This window comes from Octopus bimaculoides, chromosome 13, assembly GCF_001194135.2.
Source record: "Octopus bimaculoides isolate UCB-OBI-ISO-001 chromosome 13, ASM119413v2, whole genome shotgun sequence".
In the NCBI taxonomy this organism is placed as follows: domain Eukaryota; kingdom Metazoa; phylum Mollusca; class Cephalopoda; order Octopoda; family Octopodidae; genus Octopus; species Octopus bimaculoides.
In genome coordinates this window covers 28,985-42,040 of record NC_068993.1, presented here as the reverse complement: position 1 = coordinate 42,040, position 13,056 = coordinate 28,985, and the positions used below count along the sequence as shown (strand labels likewise).

General features: G+C 36.4%; 1 protein-coding gene across 4 annotated transcripts in view; it reads left to right on the top strand.

The window, feature by feature from the left end:
• The window catches only part of LOC106875511 (DDB1- and CUL4-associated factor 17), a 54,044-nt gene that overhangs the window by 12,015 nt on the left and 28,973 nt on the right, over positions 1 to 13,056 (top strand). For 3 of the 4 annotated variants that reach the window (XM_014923700.2, XM_014923690.2, XM_014923706.2), the window contains exons 3-7: positions 1,256 to 1,297; positions 6,384 to 6,456; positions 7,721 to 7,857; positions 10,784 to 10,853; positions 11,492 to 11,581. In XM_014923700.2, coding sequence (XP_014779186.1) covers positions 1,256 to 1,297; positions 6,384 to 6,456; positions 7,721 to 7,857; positions 10,784 to 10,853; positions 11,492 to 11,581 — 412 coding nt within the window. The remainder of the gene's footprint in view (positions 1 to 1,255; positions 1,298 to 6,383; positions 6,457 to 7,720; positions 7,858 to 10,783; positions 10,854 to 11,491; positions 11,582 to 13,056) is intronic. The other variant, XM_014923715.2, reaches the window with a different exon arrangement.

The following is a 13,056-nucleotide window of genomic DNA, read 5'->3' as shown; positions in this document are numbered from 1 at the left end:
ATAAAAACCTACAGAATTGGTCCCTAGAGCAGTGGAAGAATGTTATTTTCTTGGATGAGTCATCCTTTACTTTATTTCCAACCACTGGCTGAGTATACGTGTGGAGACAGCTGAAAGACTGCCTTCTTCCAACTGTTAAAGATGGAGGAGGTTCTGTGATGATTTGGGGAGTGGGGCTATATCTTGGAAATCCACCAGCCCAATGGTTTCCCTTCATGGCAGAATTAATAGTCAAGACTATTTAAGCATTTATCTGATCAAATTCATCCTATGAATTTCGGAGGGAAACGCAATCTTTCAGGATGATAATGCACCAATTCACACAGCTAACATTGTTACTGAATGGCACGAGGAACATTCTAATGAAGCTGAACATCTTATCTGGGCACCACAGTCCCCAGATCTCAACATTATTGAACATTTTTGGTGCATTTTAGAAAAAACAAGTAAGGAGTCGATATCCTCCACCATCACTACAAGAACTGGAGACTATTTTAGCTGAAGAATGGACAAAAATTCCTTTGGAAATAATTCAAACTTTGTACGAGTCCATACCTCATAGAATTCAAGCTGTAATTACTGTCAAAGGCGGTCCTACCTCATATTAAAATAAATTTGTTTGAAATTTTAAGGTGTTTCCATTATTTTGTCCAACCCCTGTATATATATATATATATATATATATATATATATATATATATATATATATATATATATATATACATACAAAAGAGAGAGAGAGAGGATGGCTGCAAGTGTCCTCTGCCAAGTGTAATTCTTATGTTAGTAGCAGTTTTAGTCATTTGTGTTGCAGACTCTTCTAGTTGCCAAGGAATAATTTAAATTGAACGTCACCTAACTTTATGCAATGCTATGTTTATCCTCTGTTCTCCTGTCTGCCACTCCGCTTAGAGCTGGTCTGTCTGTGTTTCTGCAGCTCCCTCTCATTGTTCCTTCTGTCTTACTGTCATTCTTTCAATTGTCTCTCTTCTATAAATCAATAACAAAATTAATTGGACAGCTTTGTGGTGACGCCATCCCTCAAAAATCCAGCAATTGTTTTACACAAAACTTTATTGCTAGATTTTTGCTGACATCTGCCTAAATTCGACTCATTGTTTACAATGAGTTTCTTGATAGGAAACAGCAAATTTTAGAAAAAAGATAGTATTTTTATGACTCTAATCTTATTTTATGTATTGGCTTTTTTGTTTTGAGATTATTTATTTCTTGTTCTATTTTCAATATATTGCAGAGATTACATATTCTTGAAGAACTGTTTAACATGTTATGATTGGTAAGTTTCTGTTCACAAAACAAAAAATTGTTTTCATACTGTTTAATACATACATTTTCATACACATACACAAGCTTGTATGTGTGCATATGCATACACATACAAATACATATGAATGTATCCAATATATATCCACACTATTTAAAAGTAACAAATATTGACAAAATTCTCATGATATTAAATGATGCAGAGATACATTTTACCTGAAATCAACTGTAAAGGTCTACTTCAAACAGTTATTTGAACTGAAGCATTTAGACTAAATTGCTTAAATACACAACCGATCTATACCTCTCACCAAACACTTGATCCCTGATGTTATATGTCATATCCACTCTACGTTTTCATCTCAACATACAAGTTTGAACACTAAACCAAACATACCAGCATACTTAGCCTATGTTGGCAGTTCCCTCCATTTTAATATAGTTATCAGTTCTTTTATTACCATCAATTTGTATTTTATTTAGATACTTTATAAATTATTTTTACAGGTGCAGCCATGGCTGTGAGATTAGGTAGTTTGCTTGGCAACCATATGGTTCAAAATTTAGTCCCCCTTCTATTATAGTTCCAGGTCAATCAAGGATCTATGATTGGATTTGGAAAATAGAAAGAAACCTGTTGTACACACACACACACACACACACATTTGTGTTTCTACTTCCTTGCTCTGATATTCCATGATAGTTGTAAACAAGTCACCATCATACAAACAGGGTTATTTGTTTCTAATCTTCTATGAAAACATGTTCAGTTATGGGGAAATGTTAATTTATTGGAAACAAGTAAGGGTTAGCAACAAATTCTGTCTAACTCATGCAAGTGTGGAAAAGTGAACATTTTTATGGTGATCATGGTATGTATAAACAAACCCCTCTACCTGGCTTTTGTTGACATGGAGAAAGCCTTTGACAGTCCCCCACTCTCTTATCTGGTGGTCAATGCAGAAGATGGGGTAGATGAGTGGTTGGTGAGAGTTGTACAAGCCATGTACAGGGATGCTATCAGTAAGGTGAAGGTTAACAATGAGTATAGCAATGAATTTAGGGTACAAGTAGGGGTTTACCGAGGATCAGTCCTCTTGTTTATCATAGTCCTCCAGGAAATAACAGAGGAATTTAAGACAGTCTGCCCCTGGGAGTACCTCTATGCTGATGACCTTGTTCTTATAGCTGAATTACTAACAGAATTAGAGAAGAAATTTCAGACATGGAAGCAAAGTCTAGAATCAAAGGGCCTTAGAGTTAATGTAGCAGAAACTGAATTCTTAGTAAGTAGAAAAGCAGACAAATCACAAATCCTTTCAGGTAAATGGCCCTGCTTGATCTGTAGTAAAGGCATAGGTAGAAACTCCTTAAGATGTACCTTGTGTAAGCTATGGACACATAAGTGATGCAGCAATATCTGAGGAAAATAGTCTTTGTGTGAAAGTTGCACAGATACAATAAACACTAAAAATGTACAGAAAATAAACTCCATCAAATGCCAGCAGGGAAAACTAGAAATAGTTGATAGCTTCCATTACCTAAGTGACCAAGCCAGTAGCAAGGGTGGATGCCCCAAGAGCATAGCTGCTAGAATAAGAATAGGCTGGATCAAGTTCAGAGGGCTCCTACCGCTGTTGGTAATAAAAGGCCTCTGTCTGAGTGAAAGGCAGATTGTATGATGGTTGTGTACAAACAGCCATGCCTCATGGCAGTGAAACATGAGCTGTGACTGTCAAGGACATGCATAGGTGTTGTATAATGAAACTGTATACCCCTTGTAGTAAAAAGTGGTAGGAGGCAGCCATTATAAATAGACCAGTAGCTGGTTGTCAAGAGAGGGTCAACAGTTCTAGTCGGTGTCTTGTGGTGTTATCAGCAATAGTAAGACAGAATAAGTTAGTGTATTACTATTCCGGTATTAAGAGATACAATGGTATCTGATGAATAGAAATTATTGTGGCTACTAGCATAAAACAGCAACTGCAGTACAACGGCAATCACACATCACACGAGTGGAAAGAACCCACTTGTTTGTCTTTGGGAAACTCTTGTTCTCTATCTCTGGTTAGATATCATCTTTACCCATGATTTTGTATTCTTAACTGCAATGCTAGTTTCTTGAAGTTGCCAACTTTGGTCAGTACCTTCTGGTCTGAAGACATCCATGTCATCCATATCTGTCACATATCCTTTTAGTCTTTGGCATTTTGAATAAGTATACATTTTGTTTTCTCTAGTCCCTAACAATCTTCTTTTATACAGAAAACTCCCTCTCAGCAACCTCATCAATTTTTGCAAATTCTACAACTTCAAGTTTCAAAGTAGCAATATCTAATTAATATTTTCTCTTTACACCAGTTGTTGCCACTATTACAATCTTTGACTTAGGCAAAATTGGAGCCCTGGTTTACCAGTTCCAGTCTAGCCCATGCCAGCATGGAAAATAGACATTAAATGATGATGATGATGATGATCTATTGCTTCAGTAAGTTTTATGGTCTGACAAACAAGCCCTAATAAAACCTGTATATCCAAAGATGGAGAAAGAACTGTAAGATTGAATTGTAATCGATCAAGAGTAGTTGTTGCATTGTAACTCTGCTGCATATAACTGAAGGCTACCAAGATATTTCCTAATTCATTATTTAAAGTTTCTAATGATTGAGACCTATTAAAACTGATCTTTCTGCCATTTTGTCTGGATCCTCTTTTCACCTCTAACATCAGTGTGATTGACAAATTCTAAAGTCCTAGAATAATTTTATCTGGTTTAATTTTTATACATTGAAAAGTGGAAGATGTTACACTCATACGTAATATGAACTAATGTGTATCTGCACTTATAATAATATAATTTTTTTGTACAAGATTACTTAGCCTCATGTATGAGTTGCACTCTTGATTTAAAAAATTTTTTTTTTTTATTGATAATGTGTACAAAGGTGTAACTTATAAACAAGTAAATGTTGTATACACATGTGTGTGTGGTGCATTTACTTGGTAGTGAATGAGCAGCAAAGGAATCAATGAAGCATCAATTTGTGTAGGTATTGATTTAAGGAATTTTACAGGTTTCAGAAGGAACATACCTTTTGTATGTCCCCGGTGCAAGTGGTCCCCTATTACATGTGCACGAAAATCTTAGATCTCACTATCATTAGGGGTTTCTCCTGGAAAACACATCCCCAGCTAAGATTGCATCTCAGAGACTGACCTTTTATTTCAGCCTTCAACGGTTACTAACACTCTACAATGTTCAGATTTCACTTCTGGAATAGTCCTGTTGTTATACATGCAAACACATCCCAAGGAAATTCACTTGACTCATTAGCATACAATCACTTATTGATACACTCTAGCTTTTCACAGATGTGCAACTTGCAATGATTGAAGTGGAGTGTTGATAGCATCAATTCTATCGGTGTCAGAGGTTCTGCAAGGGCCAAATGTGCTACCTTTTCATCCTGACCGAATTAATAATTAAAGAAAGAAGTAAATCTTATAGGATGTTTGTGCTTTTATACTTTAATTCTGTAGAAATTTCTGTGCATCTGACATACAAATACACATATAATTTATGTTCCATATCTTACTGAGTAACTGAGCTAGAAAGTAAAGTGAAAATAATTTCTTTTAAAGTTCTGCACTGCAATAGTTCTAGTTGCAGTAGGTGATGAGTTTCAGGGCGATCTTTCGGTACCAGTCCTAAATATCGGCCTTTTCTGTAAAAAGTGTCTTCGGTGATCTTTACCAAAGATCGGCCTTTTCTGTAAAAAGTGTTGGAGAGAAACAGGGAAACGACATCATAACAGCGAAAGACATACTGAAATCGCGATTTATTTTGAAGGGTTTAGAGTTAGGTTTTAGGGTTTGCGTTAGGGAATTCCGTCCCTAACCATAACCGTAACCCTAACCTTAAACACTAACCCTAACCCTGACACTAAAACCCTAACCCTAACACCGTAGTGGAGATCGTGCGGGTGTTACGGAAAAGGCCAATCTTTGGTAAAGATCGCCGAAGACACTTTTTACGGAAAAGGCCGATATTTAGGACTCGTACCGAAAGATCACCAGTTTCAGTCATGTAGGTTACATTCATTTTCTTTGAGTGAGCTTTAGATACTCTCCTTTATCTGGAGTAGTATAACTGTTCTGCATGAAGATTATCTAAGCAGATTGTAGAGGCTTTTGTGACACACTAACTCTTAGTACTTTATGGCTTAATTTACTACTATGTCTGCTGAGATTAGAACTGGTAAAACTGTGATGACTGAGAACACAGCCTCCATAGGTTTATATATAACCTTCAACTGATCTATACACCCTGTAACCACTGCTATGATGGTGACTGGTAAGATTGCAATGACCAGTTACTCTACTACTCTGGACTACATTTATTCTACTGCCTGCTCAACAAAACACTTAACACTACCAGTTAATTTTCTCTAATGATTTAATGATGCTAGTTAATATATCATTGATCTAAGTCTCTGAATTGTTAGAAAAAGGTAGGCTTGGTTGATGACACTAGTTTGTCTGGGTAAATTAACAAAATACTGCAACAGTTGATTAACCCCAAAAAGTGATGATTCAGGCTGTTGCTGCTTCTTGCTGTTTGTCATAAAAGTTATTACTACTGTTAATGAAGTAGAGACTGCAGCTGATTAGTTGACAAGAGACCTAACTGTCAATCTTTGAGAATCATTTAGAGAGGAATGTGAGAGTGAAGAGAGAGTTGCTGCCTTCTAAGTAATTTTCTTCAATTTCGGTGAGAGTAGTGAATTATGACCCAAAGCAATTGGTTCACATTCAGCCTGCATTTGTAAGCCAAGTTACTCGACTAAGTGGGTGGTGGGTTACTTATTTTGGGTTGTAAGGATAATCTGGAATCTATGTGGTTACCTGATTGAACCCTATTGGAAAGTTTTACTGTGATTTTAAAAATTTATATGGTTGTTTTTTATATCCATCTTCTCATACTTGATTTCTGTAAAACTCTTCACTGTTCTTGCAATTTGTCTTTGTCCCTTCATCTGTCATTTGTGGCAAATAAAGAAACAATTATTATCATTCTCATTTTTTTTTTTTGTTTTCAGTTGGGGTATTAAAATTTGGCAGGATTGTCACCATTACAAATTAAGTGACATATTATACTGTTGTGGTTCCTTGGTAAGTTTACTGTTATGCATCTGTTTTCCTTCGTCACCTTGAACCAAAGTTGACCTGGTAAAAATAGCAGCAAATCTCTTTCATATCATACTCTATCAGCTGAAAAGAAAGACATTAAATAAGGTAGTCCTAGGTATGTTATGCCTGAATCCAAAAGATCAGACAGTTACAGCTGGAATGCCTTTTACGTCTGGTAATCAAAGATGGCTTGGAGCTAACCAGAACATGTTTTTCTCTATCAGTAAAATCAGGTTCATCAAAGAGAAGCTTGTACATTGTCCCTTTATTTGCTAGAAATTGTAGTCAAATCTTCTTTAAATCTTATGGCTGTCTAAAATAAGACGAAGACACATTAGAAATGTTATATTACACCCTTCTTTAAAACTCACAGTCAGAATAGCTTTGATCATTGGTTTTCTTGATCAGGGGTTGAAAAGTAAGAACTACTATAAGATACCAATGACAGTATGTGAACTGAGAATGAGAAGGCTTTCTCTAGAGACAAAGAAATCATTATAGTTGTAATGATGATAATAGTGTTATCAAGGCAGTAGAGTGAATAGATGAAGTGACAGGAATATATTAACAAAAAATGACATGAATACTAATCTTTTTTTTTTTACTATCTAGGTCCATGAAGTACTTTTGTTTGTTTTGTTCTTTTTTTGTTAATGAGTTTAAGGAGGTGGGGAGAGTGTTGCTCATAAGTATTCTAGGCCCTCCATGACTGATGAGGTGAATGCAGCTGATGTTAATTCAGCTTAATACTATCCAAACGAGGAAGTCTCTTGCTAGAAATAGAAAATCTCCCTCAAATTACAATCCACTGTTTTAAAAAAGCAGCAAGGTGTTCAGGGCTAAAGAATGATAGAGAGACAGGAACTGAGGAGATAAATGGCATTACATTAAGGTTGTTGGAAGTAGCTGGAAAGAGCAATAATGATGGTGATGATGAGGTTTCAAAGTGTACTCTCAAGGTATAAGAAGGTTAGAATATGGAGAGAGGATTGAGAAAAGTCTGTTGGGTTGGAAAGCATGTAAGAATAGAGTGACGGATAATTAGAAATGGGGACAGAGGTAAATAGTTAATGTGGTTGGAGGTGTGGTGAATGGTAAATATCAATTTGGTGGTGGTGGTGGGGGGGATAGAAGAAATAGGAGTGGTTCAGAAAGGGTGGAGAGTAGCACTACAATAAAACTGTAGAAAGATGAGAAATAGAATGATGATTATGTTTGCTAGATAATCAATGTTCTTTTACTTCAGGAAATCAACCCTAATACCAATATGTGCTACAAACCTTCAATTATTGGAATATCCAACAAAAACACACTAGTTCGTGTATGTGCTGAGACAGGAAGGATGTTTAATAAAGTATTTTTATCAGGGAAACTTCATTTCAGGTGAGTTTTCATATTTTTCTTATATTTCCTTCAGGACATTGTGGTTGCCACAGTCTATTTTTTTTTTTTTTTCAAATGATTTTGTCTTTAGGACCTCTGAGATTTGGAGAAGAAAGAGAAGCACTTATCCTCAGCGTAGAGACTTGGTTTGAATGCAGGCAACATAGTGAACTCCACTAAAGGTATCAAGGACTGTCATTCAAGAACAAGAATAGTCTTGATTGACTTCCACTCAGTTTCCAATTGCATTCACTCTATTACCTTCCTAACAGAAGGAAATATTGATTAATGTAACTGATAAGATATGCAATGCCCAAGAGAAGACATGATCACCATAGCTGCGACGCCTTTAATCAAAAATTTGTTCAAACAGACTGAACAAGGGCTAAAGAACAACAACAAAGTGATTATAGAGAGCAGTCTCAAAGAGAAGTATATATATACATGTATGTATGTATGTAATGTATGTATATATGTATGTATGCATGCATCATCATCATTGTTTTAATATCCGCTTTCCATGCTGGCATGGGTGGGATGGTGTGACCAGGGGCTGGCAAGCTGGAAGGTTCCACCAGACTCCAGTCTGATTTGGCATGGTTTCTACGGCTGGATGCCCTTCCTATCGTCAGCCACTCTGAGAGTGTAGCGGGTGCTTTTACGTGCCACCAGCACGGGTGCCATTTGTGTTACACCAGTATCTGCCAATTAAGCTGATCTGACCACAGATCATTTTCTTACCACTGACCAGTAGACAACTTAATAGATAAACCCAAGACTAATGGATCCACACCCTTGTCTCTTGTTAGAAGTAGAGATAATTGGGTCACTGGAGTCAATTATTCCTCCCCCCCTCCTAAAAACTCTACTAACCTCTAAATTTCTCTGTTCTGATCAAATATATACCATTCTGGTAAATCTGGCTCCATGGACTTTAAACTGTTAAATCATTTTGAATGTCCTTTACTTTGAAGTCCATGAATTCATCTGACAAAAACAGCTTCTTTACAATGATGTAATCATCATCATCATTATTTAACGTCTGCTTTCCATGCTGGCATGGGTTGGACGGTTTGACTGAGGGCTGGCAAGCCAGGAGGCTGCACCAGGCTCCAACCTGATCTGGCAAGGATTCTGCAGTTGGATGCCCTTCTTAATGCCAACCACTCTAAGAGTATAGTGGGTGCCTTTTATGTGCCATTAGCACAGAGGCCAGTCAGGCAGCACTGGCATCGACCACACTTGAATGGTGCTTATTACGTGCCACCAGCATGGGAGCCAATCAAGCAGCACTGGTATCGGCCATAACTATGATTTCATTTGCCTCAACAGGTCTTCTCAAGAGTTACGATCTTGCTTGGCTACAGTCTCAACTGCTACAATCTCACTTGGCTTGCCGGGTCTTCTCAAGCACAGCATATCTCCAAAGGTCTCAGCTGCTTGTCATTGCTTCTGTGAGGCCCAATTTTCAAAGGTCATGCTTCACCAACTTGTCCCACGTCTTCCTGGGTCTACCTCTTCCACAGGTTCCCTCCACTGTTAGAGTGTGACACTTCTTTGCACTGTTGTCCTCATTCAGATGCATCACATGATCACACCAGCACAGTTGTCTCTCTTGCACACCACATCTAATGCTTCTTAAGTCCAACTTTTCTCTATAAAATGAGGATTAGATGTGTACCAGGTTGGAAAACAAGAGTTGCTGAACATTTTTTCCTTCTGAACATTTTTTTCTTTCTTACATCCACTTCATGAGGCAAAGATATATATATATATATATATATATATTTGTTTATTATATAGGCAGCATGGTGAAGTGCTCAGGTAGAGAACCCAAGATGTTAGATATATGTATTATATTTAAAAAGCGAATTCAAGTAGGTTCGACAATTTGGTACCTGTGCCTAGCGTCGCCTTTCTGGCACTTGTGCCCGCGGCATGTGTAAGGACTTTTGAGCGAGATCGTTGTCAGTGCCCTTGGACTGGCTCTTGTGCGGGTGGCACATAAAATATACCATTTTGAGCGTGGCCGTTGCCTGTACCGCTTGACTGGCCTTCGTGCTGGTGGCACGTAAAAGCACCCACTACACTCTGAGTGGTTGGCATTAGGAAGGGCATCCAGCTGTAGAAACTCTGCCAAATCAGATTGGAGCCTGGTGTAGCCATCTGGTTTCACCAGTCCTCAGTCAAATCGTCCAACCCATGCTAGCATGGAAAGCGGACGTTAAACGACGATGATGATGATGATGATATACTCAGCCGTAAACCAATGTATGCAGATTATTAAAATATTTTTAATGTATCAATCATTAAAATATCAACATATTAAAGATGTATGGATACATAAATATATTAAAATATAATATATATAGGTAGAAAAACTATATTTAAGTATAAAAATATTGATGTATAACAATATAGATTTATAAAAATATATATTGACATCTTAAAAGATGTATAATGTTTTCCTGTTCAGCAATAAAAAATTGTCCAGATTCTTGTATCTAATGAAATTTTCAGATCTTCAGAAATTCAGTTGGTCAGTAGTGATCTTTGACCAGAAAAGGCCTGCATCTCTTTGATCCATTAATGTATATTGTGGAGCATACGTATATAAACACACACACATACATACAGGTATGTGTGAGTGTGTATGGAAAGTAGCAAATAAGTTTAAAGATGGAAGCAGGAAGTGAGTATAAACAATAAATTAGTTATTAGATTTGGTTAAGAAAGAATGATAGCTGTGATGAAACAATGAAATCAGGAAGATTTTGCTATTCCTTTTAGACTGCATAGGAAGGTTGCTGGAGTAAAATTTACATGGTTGTACACCAATGTTTGTCTCTTCCTCCATTATCATAAGAGTATGTTTGTATGCCTTGTCAATAATAGATTTATTCATTCCTAAATGTTATTTTTCCAGAACAATTGAATGGGATGATCCCCAGTATTCTATAGCAATATCATCAACCACTATTACTACATTTTCACAGGTATGTATTGATATTTAGATAATTATGATGGTTATTACTCTTCCACTTTCTTTTAAGTCATTAGGTGCAGCCATAGTGGGGCAATACCTGGTAAGATCTTTTTTGGTCAAATTCTTTTTGAGTTTCTTTTGTTGAACAACTAATTTATGGGACATAAAAGAATACATTATAAACATAGACATGATATACATACATACACATGTATGTAATTTTAATTTTACATCCACTTTCCATGTTGGCAAGAGATGGATGAATGGTGAAGGCAGCTGATACCGAAAGGTGGAAGGTACATGCAATTTCATTACATCTCTTAAGCATATTATGCGTCAAGGTGAGTGTGAGAGTGATAAGAATGAGAGAGGGAGGTAATCACATCAGGAACATTGTACAATGACATATTGAGAAGGGGCAAGGATGAAGATAGTCATCGTAGTCCCTTCCCTTCTGGAGAACTTTCAGATTGGAAAATGATGGAAAATCTCCAAAAGGCCTTGAGCTAGCTTGTTTGGGATAATCTCTACAGGCATGGCTGCCTATGCCTTCCCCTTAAATGCCAATCTTAGAAATCATTATACTACTACTACTACAACCACCACCACCACCACCACCACCTATTTTTATGCTGTTTTCTGTTGTAGCCTGACCAAAACAGAACACTTTGTAAAGCCATTGCCCTGTTCAGTGTTGCCCCACTCAAATTTATTGGCATGTTCACCTTAGACTCCAAGGTATGTTGAATATCACCATTATCTTGATATATATTTGTGTGTACACACATGTAAGCACATAGGTGTAGAAGAAGGTACAGAAAACAGTTCTTGAATATCAAAAGTAAAATGAAGTAAAATCTATTTTAATGTAGCTGAAAAACTTCACAAACTCAGAGTTTCACATAACCAGTCCTCAGACACTAGTAAGTGTTTGGAACACAGTACATTGGATTATAAATGTTTAGAAATGATGCTGTGAGAATAATTTGATAATTCATCAAATAAACATTGTACTGTTCCAAATGTTCTCTTTTTATCTGATGGCTGGTGATGTTTCAGCCTTAGTCCCACTAATTATTTTTGAAATTCAGAAACTAAATAGAAAAGGGCTGCACAGAAAGCAATAGTCCCAGTAGACCCTGATTCTACTGTTACATGTTCCCACTGTAACCATGGATTTTATGACAGTATTGGTTTAGTAAGCCACTCTAAGAACCACAAAGCATATATAAAACTGCTAATTTGGTATTTGGCCGTTTTCAGAGACCTGCAGAACATACATACATATCTGTATGCATGCCTGCATATACACTTCTTTCTGAAGCAGGAGTGTATTGAGTTGTAACACCAGGTTGTTAGTATCATCACAATGCCTAAGTAAAAATAAATAAATGCATTTATTTATTTATTTCACCAGATTATTATACTAATAACCTGGTGTTAGAAATCAATATAGTTATGCTTCAGAAAGAAGTGCTAGTTGCTCTGTACTCGGAGCATAATAAAACATTAAATAAATGGCAAAAGAACACGAAATTATGTCAGCAACTTCATTAGCTTACAGCTGTTTCTGCTATAAGATGCAATGCACTCATAATTGAGTGGTTATGTATTACCCTCTAGCTTCACTGGAGCTTCAAAACTGAAGTGCAGTTTTATTTGGGAAAGCATTTATATATGGAAAACATTACCATCCAAAAACTACAAATATATGTGGGAAAAGAAGTATAGAGATTACAGCATAACAGCACTTCTAAGAAAAAAGTAGGTTCAGATAAATTTTGGTGCAGAAAAGTGTATAGAAATAGGTATATGATGAACTATGTAGACAGCTATTCATACACATGAAACATGTATTAAATATGTATGTTGGAAGTGAAGAGAGATGGTTACAGAATCCATAATCAAGAGAAGGAGAGAAAGAATGCAGGCAATTGAGAAGGTCATAAAACTGATGAACGAAAGGCTTCTAGCCAGGTTAACAATCAACAGGCCAAAAGCAAAAGACATGTTTCCGATAATGACCTATGGGTATAGAGATATGGAGCAAGCATGCAGATAAACACAGATTTATATATATCTATAGATAGACATACATATAGACATATACATCAGCATAAATACATATGAAAAAAATTGGTGTGTATGTGTGTGTGTGTGTGTGTGTATATATATATATATATATATATATATATATATATATATATATATAT